This window comes from Seriola lalandi, unplaced genomic scaffold (assembly GCF_002814215.2).
Source record: "Seriola lalandi dorsalis isolate HSWRI2012SDOR001 ecotype SW California unplaced genomic scaffold, Sedor1 jcf7180002054947, whole genome shotgun sequence".
Lineage (NCBI taxonomy): Eukaryota > Metazoa > Chordata > Actinopteri > Carangiformes > Carangidae > Seriola > Seriola lalandi.
This window is the reverse complement of record NW_019525498.1, coordinates 274,016-298,731: the sequence shown is the minus strand read 5'-3', so window position 1 is coordinate 298,731 and position 24,716 is coordinate 274,016. Positions and strand designations below refer to the sequence as shown.

At 41.1% G+C, this 24,716-nt stretch overlaps 4 protein-coding genes across 6 annotated transcripts in view; 2 read left to right on the top strand and 2 right to left on the bottom strand.

The window, feature by feature from the left end:
- Positions 1–2,791, top strand: part of xrn2 (5'-3' exoribonuclease 2) — a 38,451-nt gene extending 35,660 nt beyond the window's left edge. For both annotated transcript variants that reach the window (XM_023394345.2, XM_023394344.2), the window contains 2 exons: positions 546–783; positions 2,454–2,791. In XM_023394345.2, coding sequence (XP_023250113.1) covers positions 546–783; positions 2,454–2,516 — 301 coding nt within the window. In that variant the 3' untranslated portion in view covers positions 2,517–2,791. The remainder of the gene's footprint in view (positions 1–545; positions 784–2,453) is intronic.
- An 899-nt stretch (positions 2,792–3,690) lies between these two features.
- nkx2.4b (NK2 homeobox 4b) lies at positions 3,691–5,409 on the bottom strand. Its single transcript, XM_023394346.2, has 2 exons — positions 4,908–5,409; positions 3,691–4,358 (listed from the first exon to the last, which is right to left on the bottom strand). Exons 1-2 carry the CDS (start codon positions 5,407–5,409, stop codon positions 3,691–3,693), a joined length of 1,170 nt encoding a protein of 389 aa, XP_023250114.1.
- Positions 5,410–16,079: 10,670 nt separating this feature from the next.
- nkx2.2b (NK2 homeobox 2b) lies at positions 16,080–18,274 on the bottom strand. Its single transcript, XM_023394276.2, has 2 exons — positions 17,765–18,274; positions 16,080–17,243 (listed from the first exon to the last, which is right to left on the bottom strand). The coding sequence occupies exons 1-2, from the start codon at positions 18,018–18,020 to the stop codon at positions 16,696–16,698; spliced, it is 804 nt and encodes a 267-aa protein (XP_023250044.1). The 5' UTR covers positions 18,021–18,274; the 3' UTR covers positions 16,080–16,695.
- Positions 18,275–24,547: 6,273 nt separating this feature from the next.
- The window catches only part of pax1b (paired box 1b), a 7,108-nt gene continuing 6,939 nt past the window's right edge, over positions 24,548–24,716 (top strand). Inside the window, exon 1 of one of the 2 annotated variants that reach the window (XM_023394300.2) lies at positions 24,548–24,639. In XM_023394300.2, coding sequence (XP_023250068.1) covers positions 24,636–24,639 — 4 coding nt within the window. In that variant the 5' untranslated portion in view covers positions 24,548–24,635. The remainder of the gene's footprint in view (positions 24,640–24,716) is intronic. The other variant, XM_023394299.2, reaches the window with a different exon arrangement.

The following is a 24,716-nucleotide window of genomic DNA, read 5'->3' as shown; positions in this document are numbered from 1 at the left end:
TTTTAGAAATATTTAAACAATACTTGAAGCTGTAAATGAATCGGAGCTTCTCATCTCTGTGTTTAATAAAAATAAAGGACTGGTGGAGTGTTCGCCTAAAATCTACTGCTGCCCTCTGTCCTTTAATCTGCTTCGTTTATTTCTGTAAAAGCTTCAATTCATCAGAAATTAATAAAGAGGTGAAGGAGTGAACAGGCTGAAGCAGATTGTAGTGCGGCTCCTTCTTGTGAATTAACCTGTTTTTAACCCGTTTGAAGTATTTCTAACTCCGCTCTGTGATTACATGACAAATGTAAGATAATAAAAGTATTATTTTGTGCTTCCTATTCTGTGATGAATCCTTTAACTGCATTAACAGACTCATTTGTCATGTGGAGTGCTGGTACTTCTTCTTTCAAGGTCTTTACATCCACTTCAGACCAAAACACAACCCGGAGCTCCGAGAGTTGGAACCTTTAAAATCTGTGTGATAATTTAAGACCATGTTAAAGTGCTTCACAGAGCTTTGTCGGGAGATGACGCCTCTGATGTGTTTACGTCTCCAGGCAGCAGCAGCAGCAGCAGCAGCAGCAGCAGCAGCAGCAGCAGCAGTATGGAGGTGGAGGTGGAGGTGGAGGTGGGGGTCACGGTTGGGATCGGGCCATGCAGTCGCAGCAGTCGGCGTACCAGCAGAACATGAACCGCGGGCGGGGAGGAGGGGCGCCGGGCGGCTACCAGCAGCGCTACGATCAACGCAGGGACGACTGGCACGACCGCAGGGACAACCGGGGGCAACATCATCAGGTAAATGCACCAAACATGTCAGTTACCCTCAGGTCTCACAGCCAGTGGGTTTAAATAATAATAAAAAAACACCTCGCTATTTGGTGGAGATGTGGGCGGAGCCAAAGTTTCTGTCTTCAGCTCAACATTTCTGAACGAGACGTCTCGTGTCAGAAAATTAAACTCAGTTTCTTTTCCTCTAAAATATCAAACTTTTATTCAAATCAACTTGTTAAAGTTTTAAAGGAAGAAACACAAACAGCAGAATCTGATTGGCTGTTTGTGGCTGATGTTTTTGAATAATTGTTTATATTTGTTTGATCCTCACTCAACTTTCCTTTGGGATTTTTGCATCATTTGTGTTGTGAAAAATGAACTTTTCGTCTTTGAATCCTGTTTTACATTTGATCATTAACACGTCAATGTAAATATTTTTGACTAAATAACTGCAAGTTTGTTTTCAGTTTATATGTTTTTAGAATAACTTCAGTCTCTGGAGCTAAAAACCAAAAGATTCTCAATTTACAAAAATATAAAACAAATAAATTCAGCAAATCCTCACATGAGAAGATGGAGCCAAAACACATTTGACATTTTAGCTTCATAAACAACTTAAATATTTGATCAATTATCAAAAACATACTGATGATTAATTTCCTGTCAGTTGACTAATGGATTAACGTTTATGATATTTAGTTTTCAGTTGAAGCAGAAATCTTCCCTGAAACACGTGATTCTTTGTTGAAACACATACAGACTGTTGTTTGATTCTTTACTGTTTAGAAAAATGAAAGTTTTCTTCAGACTTCCTGTCTCAGTAAAAGTCTGATTTTAGGAAACTGATGCATCAGAATCTAAAATCATTTTGTTTGTCAGATTTTAATTTGTTAATAATGAAGAAAAAAAAGCAGCGAACACTGTGACCAGTAAAACCAGTGAAGAAAACCATTGAACTGGTCGTGTTCCAGTTGGACTGATGTTTGTTCAAACTTCGTCATGAACCAGTCAAACATGGTGCGGAGGCGTTGAAGGGATCTTCTCTCTTTCATCCGTCTCTCCATCAGTTTTTACGTCTTTGTCAAGTTTTATTTTTTATTTTTCCCGTTTTTTTTCTTCTCCCGTCGTTGTAGAAACATCGTCCATGTTTCTGTGGATCGTCCACAAACCTCTGCAGAAAACCTTGTTAGTTTTATTTCCTCTTCTTTTTTCTTTGAATCAACCCTTTAATAAACCTGCTGCTGTTTCTTCTGAACACATTAACAAAAGATGTTTCTGTTGGTTCGAATCATTCGTGTTTTTGTTGTTTGTTTTTTAAGACCTGAGCTTCAGAAACTCACTCAACACATTAACAAGAAAAGTTTGGACATGAATTAAACCGAACACGCTTCCTTTTTTGTCTCTTTAGGAGCAAAATTAACTCTAATTAATTAAGTTTTGAATATTTTTTCCTCCTGACGTTAAAAGACTTTGTGCAGATTTAAATTTATGGGATTTAAAAATGATGTTTGACACGAGAAGAAAATGTGAAACGTTTCCTGCAACAACAAAAAAAGGAAATGAACCCACTGATACAGATGAAGTGACGTCTGATAGAGGCCTGGTTACAAAACAAACCTGCATTCAAACTGTTTTATTTCATCACTGTAAAATGGGTTTTTCTTTAATGCTGAATCTGTCATTTTGTGTTTCAGGGCTACAACTCTGGCAGAGGTTACCCCCCCCCTCCCCCCTCCCGGAGATACAACTGGAACTAAACTTACATTAATGTTGGACTTTAAAAGTGGGGGGGGGGTGACTATTTTTAGGAGAAACATGTCATCTTTTTTTCATTTTATTGTCTTTACAATGAAGTTTTTTGTTTTTTCATTTTTATCCGACTCAAAAACAAACAAACTTATTATGTAACTTGTGATTTTTAAGAGGAAGTCTGTAAAATACAAGTGAGTCAAGGACAAAGTGTCCTGCTGTGTTTCTTTGTGAGAGGAATTCCTCCATGTGTTTCAGACAGAAAATAAAAGAGTAACCCTGATGTAGGATTAGAAAGGAAATTATTTTTCAAAATAAATTTTTTTCATTTCCACTTAAATTTAAAAGAAAGAAACCCCTGATTTTAACCAACCTCACAGTAGGTTTTTTGCTGTAGGATATCTGAGGCTTTGAACGTATCCTGGTGATTATTCTGGTGCGTTCAAGTGCTAAAATTACGCTGCAAACCACGGTTTATGTCCATGTATCCACACCGCATGAGTTTCTGCTCTGCTGTAAATTACAGCAAATATTTGTTACCATTTAAAAAAAACACAAAAATCTATCAAATATTTTCTTCAGGCTGCACAATAAAAACGTTAAAATGTTCAAAATGAAAATATCATTTATTCAATATTGGAAACAAATTCAAATCAGCTGTAACAAAGAATATTTAATGACTTAACTCTCGGTGAAAATATTTCTCTGCTGCAGCTCCTCCCGGGATAAATGCTTATTTTTTTAAACCGGTCTCTATTGCTTCACTTAGATTTAACTTCTGATATAAACCTGCAATAATTAAATTAGTTGTAGAAATGAAAGTGAAGCCCAGTGGCTGCGCCTCGTCCTCATCTCCTCTAATTAGATTTTTCTGGTTTAGTTTCGGCAACAGCGACATTTTCAAAAACAGAGAGAAAAACAAATGTTGAGTTTTTGAAGTGAGAAAATAATAATTATCAACATTCAGACCAGTTTCAAAGCTCTAATATACAGTTTATTTTTGCACCGTGTTGCTCAAAACCACTGAGTGTCCTTTGAGTCCCTGTGTGCGTGAAGGAACCAGAACTTTACGCACGGAAAGGAAACGGATCTGGTGCTTGTCCTCCATCCGGTTCTCCAAACAATCCAACCCGGGAATGATCCCCCACAGGCCCGATCCCGCCTGTCCTCCTCCCGGTGTCCCTACCAAGTCCTCCCGTACAGTAAATTAGAGCCGATCATGCTGTTGGTGTACTCGATGAGCGCCGCGTCCGTTTGCGTCATGTTGATCTGACCGTGCAGCCCCATCGGCGGACTAGGAGACAAATCCTCCAGGTCGTCCGTAGAGGACAGTTGGTTCACCTGCTGCTGCTGCTGCTGCTGCTGCGGGGTCGCCGTCATGGCCTCCCCCGAACTGCGCTGTCGGTTCCCGGCCTGGTTGGAGCCGTCGGAGTCGGACCGGCAGCTCTTACCGTTCTTGGAGAGGACCGGGGACACGGAGGAGGAGCGGCGGTTCGTTGCGCACAGGCCGCCTCCCCCTCCGCTTCCGTCCTGCTGCAGCTGCTGCGCGGCCTTGTCCTTGGCCTGCCGCTTCAGTTTGTAGCGGTGGTTCTGGAACCAGATCTTGACTTGGTTCGGGGTGAGGTGGATCAGTCCGGCCAGGTGCTCCCGCTCCGGGGCAGACAGGTATTTCTGCTGCTTGAAGCGCCGCTCCAGCTCGTACACCTGCGCCTGAGAGAAGAGCACCCGCCGCTTCCTGCGCGGTGCCGCGTGCAGCGTCACCATGGACTTGGCGGTGGGGTCCATCCCGGCCAGACTGCCCACCATCCCGGACATGTTCATCCCGGCGGAGGGGCCCATGAATCTGGAAACTTAGAGGGGAAATAATTAATGTTTGACAAAAAAAAAGAATTTAACTGAACACATTTTAATTTATCATTCTCAAAGATGAATTCATTTAAATCAAATCAAATTAAAAATAATATTACATATAATATTGTAATATATGTATTTATTGAAATAACAGACATGAATGTAAATTCAAAGATTTAAAATTTTAAATGAGTTGAGGTCAGAGGAGGACTGTAAAACCTTGGTCCTTATGGTGATTAAAATTTTCTTCTTTTTTTTTTTTATTATAAAGTTGCGTTTTTGTGCTGCAGACATTTAGATAATTATAAACTTTGAAACTTAAAAGTGACTGTAGTGAATCCAGAGATTAAGACCTGATTTAAAGAGGAGGATAATGGTCACTTCAATGATTAGATCCATTAAAATCTACAGTTGGAGATAAACACCTTAAATGTTGCAGTCATTTTTCCGTGGTGTAAATGCAGCAGTCGGGACTCTCCACTTCACATTTTCTCTCTTCAACAAAGTTTTCTCTAAAAGAAAAACTTGCGTCTGAACTTGGATCTTACTTGTCGGGTATCTGGGCTCCGGGTTGCTGTACCACGCCGCCGCAGCTCCTCCGCTCCTCACCGTCTCCTGGTAGGACGGCAGGTCTCCAACGTTCCCGATGCCGCCGTTGCAGAACCCGCCGACGGCCCCGGAGAACTGTGGCACCCCGTGGGGCACATGGTAGGGCCCGCCGGGTCCCAGTGTGGCGGCTGCTGCGGTGGCCGAGGCTGAGGAAGAGGAGGAGGATGAGGATGAAGAGGAGGACAGGTGGTGATGGTGGTGATGATGGTGATGGTGGTGGAGATGAGGCGGCTGATGATGCTGCTGCTGCTGCTGCTGCAGCGGCTGCTGCTGATGCTGCATACCGGGCTGAGAGACCTGCTGCTGCCGGTAGGCGCCCAGCGGGGACCCGAGGCTCCCCGCGGTGGGATCCATACCTCCAAACCTCCGGTAGCTGTCCTCCATCGGGCTCAAAATGTCTGTGACTGAGAAGGGAGTGGAGTGCTTTGGGCTCAAGGACATGGTGCGGCCACCCCCGTGCCCTCTGCTCCGCTGCTGCTGCCTTTTCACTGGATGTGCTGGGGTTTGTCCGGCGGCTCTGCCTGCGTCCCCCTCCCTCCCTCCGGCTTCTTGCTTCTTGTGTCTCCCTGGGAAGAAGTCCAGCTGATCGGCAGCAGGAGGAGAGGAGTTGCCCTTATCCCGCCGGACTCAGACTCCGACACATTTAGGGGCGGAGCGACGCGGACACGGCCGCCAACAATGGCAATTGACATTACAGAGGTAAGTGGAGAAAATGGTTTGGACCTATTTTCTGCCGCCGCCGCTGTTTGGTTTAGAAAGTTTGACCCAAATAAGAAAGGGATGACGTCACAAAGTCCAGATACCTCTAAGCCTTTCATGTCACCACACTGTCACATATACATCCTATACATTCAGTAGTTAGTAATAATAACTTTAATTATGGCCATGACTGTCGGAGCTTTCATCGATCACCTATCAGCTGGAAATCACCTCCGATCAATATAAAAGTTGGTTTAATGAGATTTTATTTCACCTGGGCTCTCAGGTGTAACCTCAGTCTTTCATCATGTTTCACTTCATGCAGGTTTTCCAGATGTTCCTCTAACTGCGAACATCTCCACCTGCAGCTGTGGCTCCTCGTGCGCAGGTCTGTTTTCCCGGTCACTCCGGAATGGATCTAAACGGCAGATTTATATTTAGTCTTCAAAAAGTTCAAGAGTAATTTCGTTTCCGCAGCTTCTTCCACACGGAAAACTGACATTTCCGGTGATGAGACATGTGAAGTTGTTAAATCCGTTTCCTGTTCGGTGTCAGTCAAACAGCGGCAGGTAAAGCTCAGTGTCAAAGTTGTTCTCATCAAATTAACTCGGGATCATCATGTTTCCTTTCCCGCCTTTAAAGATTCACTGACTGTCTTTTCTTGTTGCAGATGATAAAGTTCAGATAAATAAAAACTGCTGCGTCAAACTAAAAGATTCAAACCTGAAGATAAATTAAACATTTCATTTTAAAATTTTCTGTTCTTATACTTTTTTTTCTTACAGTGAATTTCTGTTTTTATTTCCACTCATTCATTTAATAATTATTTCTAACATTAAATCACCTGAACACAACAGGAAATATTTCACTGTCTTGTATTTATTACTGGCACTTTATAATGTTTGAAAATCTTTAATCTGAATTAATTAATTTCAGTTTTAATTGGTAACAGATGCTTTGTAATGATTCATTTATTCTAGTTATAAGTTTTCTTTTATTTTCTGTTTAATTCTAACTCATGTTTAAGTTAATTTGAGATTTATTGAAATTAAACAGAATTATGACGTTGACCTTTATTGCAGATTTCTGACTTGAATTATTAGTTTAAGAAGCTTAATTATCTTTCCCTGCAGAGAGTTTTGAGAACTTTTAATTTAACTTTTTTAATAACTGATTTAACCCGCGCAGGCTCATCATTAATGAGCAATAATCCACCTTTAGACCTGTAGCTGTAGTCCAGTCCAGATCAGTCCAGATCAGTCCAGATCAGTCCAGATCAGTTCAGCCAATCACCTGCTGACCTGCGCTAACACGTCACTTCGCGTCCTCTGTTGTAGTTTTCCGGCGGCAGATTAAAAACGAGGCTCCCCGGTGAACCGTTCAGCTCCAAGAGGGACCGGACAGCAGGCGGACCGGGACTAGACCGGGACCAGACCGGGACCAGACCGGGACTAGACCGGGACTAGACCGGGACCAGACCGGGACCAGACCGGGACCAGACCGGGGTCTCATGCCGCTGCAGGCCAGAGGACAGGTAACCCCGGTGGGATCCAGAAGGAGCGGAAAGTCCGCAGTGACCTGAAGGTGTTTACAGATGTTTAGAACAGCTGGAATTAATCCTGACAGCGGTTTATTAAGAGATGAACTGAGACATTTTTATTGTTATAATATCTTTAATAATATTATTATAATATTTCCGTAGGAACTTTATTCCCTCTAATGTTTCTGGAAGGAGTTTAGTTTATTCAGTTTAGTTTTAGTTTTAGTTTTAGTTTTAGTTTAGTTTTTTAGTTTAGTTTAGTTTAGTTTAGTTTAGTGAATTAATTACATTGAAAACAACATTAGAGGCCTCACGTGTTTCCTCTGTTGCTGTTGTTTTTTTTGAAAGACGGTCTGGGAGGAAATAAAGTCCTAACATCATGAGATTCATATTCATTCATTAAGTCTTCTGATGTGAAAATATTGTTCCTCTAATATCTGACGTTTCTAGACGTCGTGTTTCTGATGTGATCACTACAACGTTACAGACTTTACGCAGCGTCTGTGAAACTTCAGTAAGATATTCTCACTGTGTGTTTGTGGTTTATAACGAGCTGAGAGTTAATTAATAACAGATTTATAACAAGTAGCTTTAATTAATAAAGAATTAGCTGCTTCATTAATACTGACGTTTAAACTCACTATAATGTTTCTAAGTGTCAATAATAGTTTAGTTAATTACTTTACAGGGAGGTAGTGTGTGTGTGTGTGTGTGTGTGTGTGTGTGTGTGTTGCTCAACAGATTCATTTATCTGATTTCATTGAACTGTCTGAACTCGTATGACGTGTTTTACTTCAGACACGTCGTGTGTTTTAAACGAGTCACTGAACGTTTTAATGTTTCTGGAAGTTTGAATGTTTTTATTCTTCCAGTAACTTTCAGATGTTTTTTTCCCTCCTACACTCTGACTTGATCCTCTGACTCATATTTTACTTATTGATCTATTGTGAATGTGGGTTTTAATAAACTGGGTGAGTCTGTTTCCACCATTTTAAAATGTTCTGGTTTTATTTATAAGATAATTGCAGTAGTTTGCTCTATTTCCTCTTCAGTCTTAAACACCTTCACTCCGACCTCAGTTTCTCTAAAGCTTCGGCTTCTTTCATATTTTCACCTCCTTTATTTTCAGATAATTCTGGTTTTATTCACGTTTTCCTCAGATGTGGCTTGTCCAGGTTTAAAAAGTCCATCATTTGCATGTGAACTCGTCGTCGAGCTCTTCAACATTTCACTTTTCTTTATTTTCCTCTTCCATAAAGCCACAGACCTCCATGGGACCCAACCACCACAGAACCTGGACCTCCCAGTTGTCTCTGCTTCAGTCTGGGTGAATTAAAAACATGAGACATTATGAGTTCTGAGAGAAAACAGCTGTAGATTAGAAATACAGTGCGCACAAAGGAGAGGAATCTTTGTCTCTTTTTCATCTTCGCAGGGAAACGTCGTCTTTCTTCCCTTTCAAAGGCTCCGTCTCCTGTTTTACATCAGAGTGTGAAGATGAATGTCATCAGCCTCTGGAGGTGAGTGAACTCCGTCTTCCAGGTTTCTAATCAATAAAAAAAAAAAAATCTTCCACTGACTCAGAGGGAAAATGTATTTATTTCATTTTTTTTCACGGCTGTTTTTCAGTGAGGAAGCAGCAGCAGGATCTTTGACCTCGGACAGTTTCCTGAATACGACACTTTGAAGAGAGAGAGACTTTATCAGACCTGTCGATGTGTTGAAGTGAGTTAATTTGCAGCAAAATCAGGAGGAAAAAAAACCGTCAGGATTTTTCCAGTTTTACTACAATATTACAGCATCAGAGCATCACAGAAGGAAACTTCCTGAATTTAACTTTATTTAAAACACAAATCACAAACCTGGAAACTGGATTTCAAAGGTCTGAGCGACTGTTCCTGAGATAATATTGTAAATTACACGTTTTTATTTCAGATTAAAACTTAAATCTTTGGCTAAGACATTTTATTTTGTGTTACATAAAATCAAAAACATGTTTTCTTCTTCTTCTTGCGTTAAGCTCATCTCCTGCAGAGACAGGAGTCGGGTTTTTCCCCTAATTCTACATTTGCAGAAAAGAAAGATTCCCAGCTGTGGTTCTGGTGTGTGAAGGGGCCCTCAGGGGTCGGGGCCCCGTCTGGCCTGTACTCTTTATTTCCCCCAAAACGGTTCCAGTTGAAAATTCATCACAAATAAAAAACAGATAAAATCAACACAATTGCAACAATATATCATGTGTGATAATGTATAATAATAAGAAAATAAGATCAATTAATAAATAAATAATAAAAATATAAATGTAAACACATCATGACTGAGACGTGAAGTGACTTCACAACCAACCAGGAAATAAAGAAAGTGAAACACGAGAAAAAACAGACGCAAGAGCCTCAAACATCTTCAGCAAAGCGTCCGTTAGCATTAGCATTAGCTTGGTAAGGTGCTAGAGTGCTAAGCTGTTGGTTTTTTTTGTCACCAACAAAGTCCTGAATCAAATCACTAAAGTTTTTATGAATCTGCCAAAAAATAAATAAATAAATAAATAAATAAATAACCAAAGGATTCACAGACTGTTCACCCAGATCTTCAGCTCCAGGTACTTGTTCCGGTGACATCATCTCACCTCAGGTCTCAGGTGTGTTCACCACATGTTCAACCAGCAGCTCAACACACACACACGTCAGACTCACTCTTCTGTTTCCTCCAACTAAACCAAATAAGCCGAAAACAATCCTGTGTCTGGAAATACCTTAGCATGTTAGCTTGTTAGCATGTTAGCACTTCCTGTTCCCATGTCCAGAAGTCTCTGGGGTTTTTGAATGTTTTTTGTTTAATGACTGAAATAAAAAATCTGTGGTGAAACACAAGCTCCAGACATTTTGACATTTTACTTTACGACATAAAACACGTCAGTGACTCCTCCCACCTGAACAACCCTCTGACTCCTCCCACAGGAGAGGGTCCAGAAGTGGGCGTACCTTCCTTAAGTGTCTTGGTCTTAACAGTTGAACCGTTAGCTGTTGAACTGAGCGCAATGAATCTTGGGATAGATCGGAGCCTTCATGACGCAGGGAAAGAAGGACGCACTTGAAGGAGCCTTCGACGGTCTTCAAACGTGGCTCCTGAACTGACGCCATGAGAGCTGATATTTTTCTCTCCCTGTTTTTCACGGATGGATGTAGCTAGGCAGCTAGCTACATGGGAAGACTGTACCTGCTCTTAATCACACCTGCAAAACTCTGATTGGTCGGCTGAGCACAACATCACACCTGTAACAAGGATCGAACTTCTCAGGGTTTAATTTTATCCATGTTTTTTACATGAAGTCTTCCACTTCCTGCTTCTTCACATGGAGCTTCGTCGTTTGTTTTTCTGTTTCTAACATCAGGAAACTTTATCCTTCATTTCTCTGCAGCGTTTTATTTTTCTGTTTCCAACCTGAAAAGGTCTTTAGGTTCAGTTTCCTTCTTTTCCTGGTTCCACATGATGACGGAGCCGCTCTGAGACAAACCACCTGTGGGTCTGAGGGGGGGGGGGCGCTCACTACAACCTCTATTTGTATTCATCTTTTTCTCTCCCTCCCCCTTTTTACATTTCCTGCCTCATGGTTTCCTTTCATTTGCCCTCTGCAGACCGCGGCCCTCTGCCCGCCTCCCGGTCCGTCTCCCCCAGTTTAATCCTCGGCTCTCTGGAGGAGCATTAGGCCAAGCAGCTGGGGCCCTGAACGCCCCTTGAAAAAAAGGCAGACCACTCCAAACAGGAGGGGGGGGGGGCGTCCAGACCACCTGGCCCCCAAGACGTAGAAAACTTAACCAACCTATAACGCCACACGGGGGGGGGGGACTAAAACAACCTTCCTTTCTTTCTTTCTTTCTTTCTTTCTTTCTTTAGTCAAGTCAAATCTATTCAATATTTTTCTTGAATCAGGTTCACACTGGGACGTGCTGCCTTCAGGAAATAGCCGTAATCTCCAACCTTCACTTTTTATATGAGACCGAACTGACAGATACAACAACCTTAGAGAGTGTTCCACACTCACCTGAGCGCTGTGTGAGCAGGTGTAGCTTTAAGCAGCGCAGGTAGAGACTGACTCACACGTCTTTCCCTTTTCACTCACTGCTGACACTGTTCAGAACAGAACCACAAACCCACTCAGAGACCACTTCACATGTAGCCTGTTAGCATGTTAGCATGTTAGCCTGTTAGCATGTTAGCCTGTGGATGTTACTCCTGCTTCCTGCTGCTACAGTTTGGTTTAGTTCATTTCAGCTGCCTGTTAGTTTTAATAAATGTTTTGGATTAAAATTCTTTCATCTCTTTGGATTATTTTTTATTTCTGCTTCTATCAAAATATCATTTGTTTATTTACAGTAAAACTACACAGGTAGCATCAACACACACACTGGCTCCCAACTTCCTCATGTAACCATGGTCACGTGATCACAGCACTCAGCCAATCATGAGTGCTGATCCCCCCTCATTCTGCCTTTATTTCAAAATAAGAGCTTGTTATGCATCAACAGTAAAAGTTGAAATCATTGATTTTTATCTTGGACTCACAATAAATAAAAATAAATAGTTTTGGGACGACAGAGTCTCTTTAAAGTGAGTATTTTGTCGTTTGGATTAGTTGTTATTAAGATAAAACCTTTGCACAAGATGATAACTCATGTCATTATCTCAACAGGAAAAAATACAGATATATAATATAATATAAGTCCTCGGGGTCTGTGGTACAAGATGCCTTTTAGATTCAAGTGTTCCTAATGTTTGATGCTCAGATTAAATCTTCATTTATTTCTTCATGTTTCCAGGAAGAAAAATAAAAACAATAAATGATGTTTCTTCTCCAGAGGTTTTTTTTTCATCAAGGTCACACGTGGTCACATGTTGGAGTCTGTGCCAGGAGGAGAGAAAGCCTCCGCGCTGACCTGGTTACAGTGTGCAGGGAAAGGTCAGAGGTCACGCGTCCAGAAGTGTTCTTCAGAAATCATTCAGTGTGTCTGAGCGCAGGTCGACGGAGGTCAAGGCGCCGTCTCTGCACCACTTAGCAGCTGAACGCATCAAGAAACATGAGAAACATGGAAAACACCCGTGTGTGTGTGTGTGTGTGTGTGTGTGTGTGTGTGTGTGTGTGTGTGTGTGTGTCACAGCGCCATCATGAGGTTGGTGTTTGTTTTACTAATTAAACATAAATTACTTTTCTTTAATGACCTTTATAGTTATAATAATATTTATCAATCTAAACTGCTGAATAAGATTTCTACTTAATTAGTAAAATACACAACATGTGCACTGTTGCTGAAAATGTCTGTTTTTATATATTCATGATTTTTCTGTGTCTCTGTTCTATTTTATGCAAATGAACGAACAGTAAAGTTTTATTTTATTTGATCTCACTTCATTTCAGACGGAGATATAAACCTTCACCCCGTCAGCTGTTGTGACTTTGAACAAGTTTATATTTATCTGATTAAACCAAGTGAAACACCTGTCCAGGTGAGTCAGCAGGTTCTTCTCTCCTGGTTTTTTCAACACAACGAGGTGACGCGATCAATAAATCAATAAATTCACAATAGAAATCAAAGTTCAGAGACTTTGTGTTTTCCTCTCATGACGCGTCACATTCATCAGCTGTTTATTTATTTACATCATTTTACTGAAGTTGGGTTTTGATTTTGTTTGATTGTTTAAGTGGATTTCTTTCTTTCTTTCTTTCTTTCTTTCTTTCTTTCTTTCTTTCTTTCTTTCTGTAGTTACAGTTTTATCTATTTTCATTCATTGTTAGAAACAAACAAAATAGCTGCAGCTGATTCAAGCTGTAAAACATGTTGCATTCTCAGAAATCTTAGTGTTGTTAATTATTAATGATTCATTAATTATTGCTTTGGTTTTTGTGGCAAAGTTTTTCTCAAACTTCTGTATTTCAAACTTTGGAAAAGATCTGAAAAAGTGTTTTAATGATTGTTGAATTTTAGAATAAATAATGAGACTAAGTCACTGACTCACCTGTTCACTCAGACACCTCACATGTACAAACGTGTTGTTGCTGTTGAATGTGACCTGCTGCCTGATCTGTGCAGAACTTCACGTCCACATTAAGGCTGTGACGAATAAATCTGGTTCTGGTTCTGAAAGTTACGGCTTGACTTGACAGTAAATGCAACATTCACACAGGATGAAATATTGAGTGACAGTTCATCAGTTTCTCTTTCTGTCTGTCTCCCTGCTTCAGGATCATCTCCATGACGACTGATGGAGCCATCAGGTCTTTGATTGGTCGATGTGATGTGACCTTTCACATTAACTCTGACTCTGATAACCTGTAACACATCAGAACATGATCCAGGTGAGTGTTTCAGTTTCATCTCACCTGTCGGACTGTTTGTTGTTGTTGTTGACGACACCTGCACAATCTGAGTCACAGCTGACTGCTTCTGTTTGTAGATTGACAGAACAGAAATGTTTCCTGTCACGGCGTCCTGCGGCCACAAATATTCACATGTGGATTAATCCGCCACTGAAAATAGTCCCCAACAAATGCTTCTCTTTGTTTTTGTCTGTCCACATTTTAAATCTACTGAGGAGGAAAAAACAACAAGCTGATGGTTATTGAAAGTGTGTGTGTGTGTGTGTGTGTGTGTGTGTGTGTGTGTGTGTGTGTGTGTGTGTGTGTGTGTGTCGCCTGGCAATAGCATGTTTTGATCAGGCTTTTGCTGCCACCTGCTGGCTGCATGAGGTGTGACGTCAGCAGGATTTTCAAGTAACAAAACTATGAAATCAACATGAAAACATCTCAAGGAATCTGTGTTTGTGTAAATCAATCAATAAAGCTGAGATAGAGATAACAATATATTTAATAAATAAACAAATTTCAACCGGACAATTGAACAGAAGGAAGAAATGAATCACTGAGGGACGGAAGTAAAAGAGTAGAAACAAATCTTAGTCCGTGAAGACGCTAAAATTAAATGAGTCGTTTGTTTCCTGGAATAAAGATCATTAAACAAGGACAAAAACACAAGCTTAATGAAATATAGAATTATACAAAACACAAATGATTGAATCTAACATTTAACATTTTATCAAAACAATTATACAGGAAAATAAAAATAAATAAATAAAATATTAGAGGAGAGGAAGAGATGGAAACTCACAGAAAGGTTTATTAAATGAAAAAAGAATCACTGCTGATTAATCATGTTTCACTGAAGCATGACGTCACTTGATGTTTTCATTGTTGATTTACTCTTTAAATGTTTGTCCTGTTTCTTTCGTCTGGAATAACAGGATCGTTCCTGGAGGATTTTTACATCTTTGACTCGAGATTCAATAAGAGCAAAAACAAAACAGCAGACTGCTCCTTTAACTCCAGAGCTGCTGCGTGCTTCTCTTCTTCTTCTCTCCCTCCTCGTCCTTTTCTTCTTCGCCTCCTCTTTTCTAGCAGCAGGTGACACAGCTCTGACCCCTCCCTCTGAGATCAGCTGACCTCTGACACCGACACACACACACACACACACACACAGCTGCAGCTCATGAAGAGGTTTTAATCCTGACGCTCGTTTCAGCCTGAAGAAAATAAACATCTGATGATGTTAATGTTCATCATCAGGCACGTTCTGCACCTTTAACAGGTGACATGTTGTTGTTGTTGTTGTTGTTGTTGTTGTTGTTGTTGTTGTTCAGCTTGCATATTACATGTTGACTGAACTCATCAAAACAAGGTCATTAAACACTGACGCAGGATTTTAGGATCAAATCAGCAGGAAACAAACTCAGACGGTTCATGAGGGAAAATGTGGATAAAATCAGAAACTTTAAAGGAAACGTTGGACACAGATTCTGACAAGAAGCACTTTGACCTTTTAGAGAAAGCGACGTGAAGCTTTTAATGAACTGTTTATAACAAGAAGCTGCTCAGTTCACTGATGAAGCACAAATTCAACAAATGAAGTTCAGGTGGAAAAATGAATCTTTAAACTGGATCAGGTTCATGTAAAGTCTCATTTCTCAAAGTGAGGCTTTTGTTTTTCGTTTGAATCCTGAACAAACCAAAGACCCCCCCCCCACACACACACACACACACACACACACACACACACACACAGATATGACCATGAGATTTACTGATTTACTTTCTTCCTCTCAGATAGTTTCATTTTAAAGAAGAAGTAAAAATATCAAGTATTTTACAAGAAACCACAAACATTTTCATAGAAAATAACATTTTTCTTCCGCTGCTTTTTTATTATTTAAATCATCTTGTGACCAAAGATCAGATTATCTCCAGTCATGATATATATTAAAAATAAAATGTTAAGTTCCTATAAATACAGTAAATGTTCAACAAATCCTTTTAAACCAAAATCCATTTTTACACTTTTAGTTTCAAGACGCAAAGGTTTTAGGAATATTGTAACTTTAGCTTTAATTAGTACAACACGCATTTATTGTTAAAATATTACTTCTAATAATTGAATATCTTTTTAAGCAGCTTATTAAAACAATTATTCAGGACTTTTCCGACAGGAAAGATATTAATAGGAATTTTAATCTGAGATAAAGAGAGAAACTTTCCCAGATTTCAGTTCATTAATGATTCTGATTTAAATGATCCTATTGGCTGTGAATCAAAACATCAGTGATCAATGAAAGTCTAACATCTGGATGATGATCAGGATTCTGTTTTTTATCTTGTTCCTCTCAGAAACTCTGCAGCAGTTTGAAGTTTGAATTTGAAACCATCTCGAAATGCATGAAATTATTCATAAAAATCATATTTTGCTAATTGATGAAAACAATATTGATCGGATTTCTGTACAGATCAATAAATTGGCGTCATGACAGAACAGTTTATTCACCGTCATAAATATCCAGTTTATTACAAAACAACTCACAACGCAACATTATAAATAGATTTACAAAACACAGGGCGACGACTTCTCGCGATAAAAGTGACTCTTCTGCAGCAAACACAACAAACACAACAACAAATAAACTCACAGAAAATCTCCAAAAACAAACAAACAAATAAACAAACATTTGGTTTGATCAGTTCAGTCTGTTTGTCCACGGATTTAACAAGAGGCCGAGCAGCTTCATCCGGCGTCAGAAATAAAAACAATAGAATCAACAGATGAGACAGAAAAACTGATTTTAGGGGAAATCGCGTCTAATCGATTCAATTCTCTAAAAAGGAACCGGAAGCCAGCACGAAGAAAATAAGACATTAAGACTTGCTTTCAGATTGTGTTTCTGCTCCTCTTTTCTTCTGCCTCGTTTCAAGACGCATCTCGTTCCTGGAAAAGATCATTTTTCTGAATTAAAGCAAATTCCCGCAAATTACAGCGGGAATTTTCTCACTTTCTGAACAGTGTTAATTATCGATCAGAGGACGGATCGATCACTTTCAGGCCCAACTCGAGCTCACACCGTGGACTTCTTCTTCGTGTGGAAACGTGTCTCTCGGTCAGAGTGTTGCTCCGGCTTCACCAGCTCCAGTGGTACATGTGCGCCAGGTGCTGCACCCCTGGGTGCTGCTGCGGCAGGCCGGGGTGCTCCGGGCCATAGGCGGGGTGCAGCAGCGGGGAGTAGGCGCACAGAGGCAGGCTGAGGCCGGACCCGAGGGGCGCCTCCAGGTCCTGCACTATGATCCGGTCGCAGGGCATCCCGTCCCGCACCAGGACCGGGATGGTGACGCGGCGGCCCGGCAGCAGCTGCAGCGCCTCCAGGCTGCGCTCGGTCCGGGCGCGCTTCATCTTGTAGCGGTGGTTCTGGAACCAGATCTTCACCTGGTTCGGGGTGAGGCGGATCAGCCCGGCCAGGTGCTCCCGCTCCGGGGCGGACAGGTAGCGCTGCTGCCGGAAGCGGCGCTCCAGCTCGAAGGTCTGCGCCTTGGAGAAGAGCACGCGCCGCTTCCTGCCGCGGCTCCTCTGCGCGTCGCCGCCCGATGAATCCCGCTCCGCGTCCGGGGACTCGTCCGTGGAGAGGTCGGGGGATTTGGGCTCGGTGCGGGACTTGAAGGACAGACCGTGAACTGCAGGAGGAGAAGTGACCTGGTTACTCTCTGCACCTGATCACCCTGAAACACAAACTCCCACCAAGAGCCAGTTCTTTAAAAACACTGAAGCTGCTTCTCTCACACACTCTCATTTTAACCTTTAACATTTACAACCCAACACAAACACTTCCCGCCCGGAAGTTTGTTTTCATTCACTAAAACACAGATTTTAACTTCACCTGATGTTTGGACACGCGGCTGTCCTGAACATCTGCAGCAGCTGGAGACCGCTTAATATTCATAATGAGGTGATTGTTTAATTATTAAGAAATTAGAATAGTTTCCGAGCCGCACTGAGGATGAACTGATGATTGATGTTTAGAACAGAGATGAGAGAGAAGAGGGATTCACCAAGTGTGGGAAGTAGATATTGATACTTTGGCTGATCAATATGATTTTATAATGATCGGAGCGGGAGCGTCAGATTCCAGATTGTGAGTCAGAAATGAGATGAAAATGACGTGACACATGTTTGTGTTTGACGCTGATCTCCTCACATGAGAAGTGCAGGTTACCGGATCCGCAGCTCCACCTGCCGAGGTTCCCGCCGCCGCCGACCTCGCACAAATTCCGGCCGCTAAATCCCAGTGTCTGCGGGTTTCCCGCGCCCGGAGCCTCCGCGGAGGCCTCCTCCTTATCGTCCTCCTCCGCCTCCTCGGTCCCGGAGCAACCGCACCTCCCCGTCGGGTCGGGGAGAGCCAGGATGTCCCGCACGGAGAATCCCGTTTTTGTGTTGGTGGTGCCGGAAGACATGACGCGGGAAAAGAAAGAGAGAAAGAAGGAAGAAGAAAAAGTTCCAGGTTTGATTCCCGCGGTGGTTCAGCGGCTGCAGCCGGTCACAGCGGAGGCTCTGCGGCCATGGAGGGCGTGAAATGAAGCGGGACCCCGGAGCTGCACGAGCCGAGCTGCACGAGCCGAGCAGAGAGGAGCTGCACGAGCCGAGCTGCAGGAGCTGCACGAGCCGAGCTGCACGAGCCGAGCAGAGAGGAGAGGATTTAACAGGATGAAAAAAACTGAGAGAGTGTCCTCCGTCCTTTTAACGACCTGTGTGTGTGTGTGTGTGTGTGTGTGTGTGTGTGTGTGTGTGTGTGTGTGTGTGTGTGAGAGAACGGGGGCGGGTCCCTGGAGTCAAGAGGATGAGGGTGTGAAGAAGAAGAAACAGTTGAGGGAGGAGATGAAGGTTTAATGATGGAGGATTAGAAAGAAAGAAAGAAACGACTCATTTCCACTGATCCGCTTCCGGTTCGTGTTGAACACAGATCAGTTTAATCACATATAATATATATTGTAATAAATATTATTGTTGTTGTTTTGATAATATAAGTTATATATAAGAGTTTACATCCTGTTGAAGCTTTTGAAACAATAGAAATGAACCTAATAAATAAATAAATAAAAATACATTGACAATCAACATAAAATGTATTTTATTCAACAAAATTGGAAAAATTTCATTTATTTTCACAGTTTTGTAATAAAAGAAATAAACAAAAACAGAAAAACAAAGATATATAAACAATCAAATCAAATAAATAAAAAGTCAAATTTCATAAGTAGAAATTTAGAAATAAAAAATAAAAACACAACAAAATGAGAACTAAGGATTTAAATATCTTTTCCATTCACACAATTCAGGAATGAATATTTATATTAAAAAATCTAAAGCTTTTATTTATTTATTATTTTGTTGGTCTAAAATAAAATAATAAAATTTAAATATTGTTTTTAAATGACGAATCATCTTCAAAAAGCTCAACATGTGTAAAAAGTAAAAGAATGAGTTTGAATAAAGAAAAAGAGGACGTGGTGTCTACAGCTGCACAGGAATAAAGTTCATTAATATAATTAACAAAAACAACATTATTAACAAGCTTTTACATTATAAAACGATGAAATCTGTAAAACAAAAAACTGAAAGTCATTTATCAGCATTTATCGTCTCTGTGTCTCAGCGTCTCAGTGTCTCAGCGTCTGTGTCTCAGCGTCTGTGTCTCAGCGTCTGTGTCTCAGCGTCTGTGTCTCAGCGTCTGTGTCTCAGCGTCTCTGTGTCTCAGCGTCTCTGCATCTCAGCGTCTCAGTGTCTCAGCGTCTCAGTGTCTCAGCGTCTGTGTCTCAGCGTCTGTGTCTCAGCGTCTCTGTGTCTCAGCGTCTCTGCGTCTCTGCGTCTGTGTCTCAGCGTCTCTGTATCTCAGCGTCTCTGTGTCTCAGCGTCTGTGTCTCAGCGTCTGTGTCTCAGCGTCTCTGCGTCTCTGCGTCTGTGTCTCAGCGTCTCTGTATCTCAGCGTCTCTGTGTCTCAGCGTCTGTGTCTCAGCGTCTGTGTCTCAGCGTCTGTGTCTCAGCGTCTCTGCGTCTCTGTATCTCAGCGTCTCTGTGTCTCAGCGTCTGTGTCTCAGCGTCTGTGTCTCAGCGTCTGTGTCTCAGTGTCTCAGCGTCTCTGTATCTCAGCGTCTCTGTGTCTCAGCGTCTGTCTCTCAGCGTCTGTGTCTCTGTGTCTCTGTATCTCAGCGTCTCTGTGTCTCAGTGTCTCTGTGTCTTAGTGTCTCTGTGTCTCAGCGTCTGTGTCTCTGTGTCTTTGCGTCTGTGTCTCAGTGTCTCTGTATCTCAGCGTCTCTGTGTCTCTGCGTCTGTGTCTCTGTGTCTCAGCGTCTCTGTGTCTCAGTGTCTCTGTGTCTTAGTGTCTCTGTGTCTCAGCGTCTCTGTGTCTCAGTGTCTCTGTATCTCAGCGTCTCTGTGTCTCTGCGTCTGTGTCTCAGTGTCTCTGTATCTCAGTGTCTCTGTGTCTCAGCGTCTGTGTCTCAGTGTCTCTGTGTCTCAGTGTCTCTGTATCTCAGCGTCTCTGTGTCTCTGCGTCTGTGTCTCTGTGTCTCAGCGTCTGTGTCTCTGTGTCTCTGCGTCTGTGTCTCAGTGTCTCAGCGTCTGTGTCTCAGTGTCTCTGTATCTCAGCGTCTCTGTGTCTCAGCGTATCAGTGTTTGTTTTGAGGATTAAAGAGTCTCAGTGTTTACTCTCATCAGCTGATCGACTGACTCCACTCAGCTCTCACAGCTCTGTCCTCCTGTCGTCCAACCGTCTGATCAACAACTCAGACTTCTTCATTTTAAAGAGAAATCATTTTGTCTCAAGAGACACATTCACGTTTTTTATCCTGTTTGTATTTTGTTGTTTTTCTGTCTGTTTTCATCCAGGTTCAAAAACTGACGACAGCAGCTGCCGGTGAGTTACAGGTGAGTCTCTACAAATCCTTTAATTAACCAATCACAGACAGCTCGTTATCAGCTGTTTCGAACCTTGACAGAAACTTTAAAGTCGTTGATCAAAATCTTTCGTTCCAAACTCAGTTTTTGTTTTATATTCTAAACTGAAACTCTTTGAAGTTTCTACTTTATTAATGTGTTGGAGGCGTCACTTGATGCTCTGACATTTCAAGTCTTTATTTTAATGATGAAATCAGTCACAGCTGCAACGATCGATCCATTCATCAGTCAATCGAGAGAAAATTCATCCATCATTTTAAAGTAAAATGATCATAAATGTGAGAGACGTTTAATAAAATCTTGGGTTTCTGTCTCTAATAATGTAAATCTGGAAAATCTTACCCTGGAAAGTGACTTGAATTGAAATCATGTTGCACTTCAGGAAAGACATTTTCACTGTTTTCTGATCTGAATTAATCAGCATATTCATCTTTAATAACATGATCAGTTGAAGCCTGAAAAGAAATAGTTGATAAAGGAAATAATCATTTTCTGATATGTTTGTCTAATGTCGTTGATCATCTCTCGGCTCCCAGAGGAAACAGACTCCTTCAGATTTGTCTTGTTTTTACGAGACAGAGTTTCTATGTTTGGTGAGTTTTGCTTTCCATTTGCTGCATGTCTGTGTGATGTGTGTGACAATGAGCTGAGCTGTGTGTGTGTGTGTGTGTGTGTGTGTGTGTGTGTGTGTGTGTGTGTTGGATCCTGCTGGGTGGTCGAACTCTGCAAACAAACACACGACTGGCCAATGCCCACAAAGACCGCACAGCCTCCACATTTATCCCATTTATTCCCCCTGAACACTTTATAATGGCCTGACTGACACACACACACACACACACACACACGCACACGCACACGCACACGCACACTCTGCTGGGAATACATGTGAGGCTGCTGGGAGTTGTCATGGTATTCAGGCTGCAGCCTTCAATAGTCTTTATATTCATGACCACACACACAGTTTAACACATTTCACTGGGCGACATGTAAAAACACCTGAGTGGATTTAAACACGATTCATAGAATAAAAAATGTAATTTATCAAATTTGTAGTAAAACACAAAACAAATCTAACATGTATAACATTACGGATAATAACATTGCAAATTTACAAAGTGACATAAATTAGAATAAGAACAAGTAAAGTTCAATTAAATCAATTCAATTTAATATCAAAACAAAGATTTAATTAAATAGGATAAATAAAATCAAAATAGATAAAGTAAACGTAAATAGAAAGAAAAGAAAATATGTAAAAATGAAAATACCAAAAATAAAATAAATATGTTATTAAAAAGAAATTGAAAAGCAAAAGAAGTATTGGTAAAATGAAAACAAATGGAAATTAAATGGCACTAAAATGAAAACAGAGTTTATAATAAGACAAAATTAGTAAAAATTAATGAAAATGTAAATAACATAAAAAAATGTTTAAATGAAATATATAAAAAAAGAAAATAACACATTGACAGTAGAATAAAATAAAAACTGCATAAGACATAAAAAAAGATAAAATAAATAGGTCTGCGGTAAATAAGACAAATGTGTCACAGATTTTTCCCAGATTCATTTTTATTCCACTCAGACACAATAATGTGACAGTAGGTTTCCTGTTTTGGTTTATTTTTCATGTCTGCTGTGATGAAGTCGTGGAGTCTTGAAATTATTTGAAGCTTCTTAAAAACCTTTTTTGGGGATTTATTTTCCCATTAAACTTGATTTTCAATGAAAAATAATTTTATCATCCACTGCACTTACACTAACACACAACATCACACAGTGGGGTCCTAAATGTCTCCTAATCAGAAAGAAATTAAATATTATTTAATCCTAAAAACACAAAAAATAAACTGACAAATCTTAGTTCCCCTCAGAAATTCTTTAATCTGACATTTTAGAAACATTTAAAAAAAAAATCCCTGCAGCAGCTTTAATAAGACTTTAATTTGTCCACCTTCAAACCACCCGACCCCTCTGTCCAACCCTGAGCTCAGACTGCCCCCTGCTGTCTGACTGAGGAACTGCAGTCCATTCAACATGGAGAAAACTCAGCTCAGAGGTGGAAACAACATGTAGACAGGTCAGCACACTTTATTTCTGAACCTTAAAACATATAAAGAAAAAGGATAAAGACATTTTGAGAAAGAAATTAAAGAAAATATCCAAAGAAATCAGATGTTTTGTTTGTCTGAAAAAATTAAAAGTGTTACATTTTATTATTGATAAAATAAATGAAGAATAATCAGAGTAGAGATTATTATTATTCATTTATTTTGAAAAGGTTTGCAGGAAATTGTGTGTGCAATTATGACATTTTTACATTCTGCAATTTATTCAACTAAACTAATCTTTCTATAATCACTCTATTATTTTACAGGTTTACAGCTTTTTTACAGAATATTGCTTGAACGTTTTATAAAAATAGCAAAATGTAATTTGGTTCTAATTGTAGGAAAAACTGAGGAATTTTCTTAAAACTTTTTCTCCACTTATTCCTGTGAACAAATATTTATCCATCTTTATCTTATTATTGAAAACTTTATTCTTCACATGTTGAAGTGTTTGTTTACTTGTAGACAAACTGTCCATCTTTACAATGTCAGGTGTGCTGAAAAGACACTTGTTAAATTGGAAATGAATTGGAATCAGCTGACAGGAAGTGGATCAGTGAAGACATGAAACGAGCTGATTGGTGTCAAAGTCCCTGGAAAACTGTAATGCAGGAAATGTCCAGAAGGAGGCGCCATTGCATTAGAAATACACAGAGAAGTCCCCACACTGCTGATAAATCTGTCTGTGACCGCAGAGTGTTTTTAATGTGACTGTGTCATGTGACGAATCAGCTGGTCTCAGGAAACGGTTCATGTGTTTGAGTGTGACGTCACTTGATGGACGACTGTTCACACAAACATCTGGTCCAGGCCGCTGACGGGAACCATCAGGAGGAGTCTAGTCTACACACTTACTAGTTTTCTTTCCCAGAGCTTTCTGTCATCCTGTGACCTCAGTGAACTTCAGTCTCGTCATATATGAATATGTTACTAACATGTGTCTGTTGATCTTCTCTGGTGCCAGATGTGAACGTCCTCCTGACGCCGCCACAGGTGCCTTCACTGAGAAGATGAAGACGTTCAGACAGCTGAGAGACAAACGTCCAGGTTCATCAGAGGATGAATCAAACTGTTTGAAACATCCATCAGAGTTTAGAGGGCCGGTGTATTTACTGTCACTGTGTCTCTCTGGATATCATCCTGTTCCCACATCGACTCTACTAACCTGGTGCATGGATTATAGATGGGGCCTGCCGCCACAGGTCCAGGAGGTCCAGGAGGTCCAGGACGTCCAGGACGTCCAGGAGGTCCAGGACGTCCAGGACGTCCAGGAGGTCCAGGAGGTCCAGGACGTCCAGGAGGTCCAGGACGTCCAAGAGCTCCTGTGTCTCTGTGTGAAGTGACTGTTAACATTTCTTCTTTGAAGTCATGAGCTCAGATCAAAGAGAAAAAAAACTATGAAAAAATGACAAAAGAGACACAAAATGAAGTTACACAAATATAAAATGACAAAAGGATGGAAAACAAAGTCTCTTTCAGTCTTCTGAGCATCATCTGTCACTTTAATCTTCCTGCTTCCTCTCTCTCTCTCTCTCTCTCTCTCTCTCTCTCTCTCTCTCTCTCTCTCTCTCTCTCTCTCTCTCTCTCTCTCAGGTGTGTTCAGGTGTTACAGCTTCATGACACACTGTGAGGATTTTTATTCAGATCATAGTTTCTGTGTTTTACAGACTCTGTCCCTGTGTCCCTGAAGCAGCCGCAGTAACAGCTGATTGTCCCGGGCTGTGTCTCCTCCAGTCAGTCTGTGATGATGTGTTCAGTGTCAACATGTAAACCACAGAACGAATGAAAACGCAGCTTTAAATCGCACCAAAGAGCCCTTCAGGAACCCTCGTTCTTCTGGGCGCTTGTCTGCTCTGCAAACAGGAAATGATGACATGGTTTCCACCCGGAGGAGGAGGAGGAGGAGGAGGAGGAGGAGGAGATGATGATGATGGCTCAGGGTCTCAGGCTGCAGACGTAGCGCTGGATGGTGGAGCGGTGAGACGCAGTGCACGGCAGCTGATGGGTGAGACAAGACAAACTGAACTTTTACATTAAACAGAGTCAGAGAGAGAGAGTCCATGTCAGAGCAGGAGGAGGTCT

What these genes read in the sequence shown, in the direction of transcription:
- nkx2.4b (XM_023394346.2), bottom strand. Translation starts at nt 5,409, where the DNA reads ATGTCCTTGAGCCCAAAGCACTCCACTCCCTTCTCAGTCACAGACATT. An exon ending in GGAGCCCAGATACCCGACAA is followed by an intron (nt 4,359 to 4,907) that starts GTAAGATCCAAG and finishes TTCCCCTCTAAG; the next exon opens with TTTCCAGATTCATGGGCCCC.
- nkx2.2b (XM_023394276.2), bottom strand. Translation starts at nt 18,020, where the DNA reads ATGTCTTCCGGCACCACCAACACAAAAACGGGATTCTCCGTGCGGGAC. An exon ending in CGGTAACCTGCACTTCTCAT is followed by an intron (nt 17,244 to 17,764) that starts GTGAGGAGATCA and finishes CTCCTCCTGCAG; the next exon opens with TTCACGGTCTGTCCTTCAAG.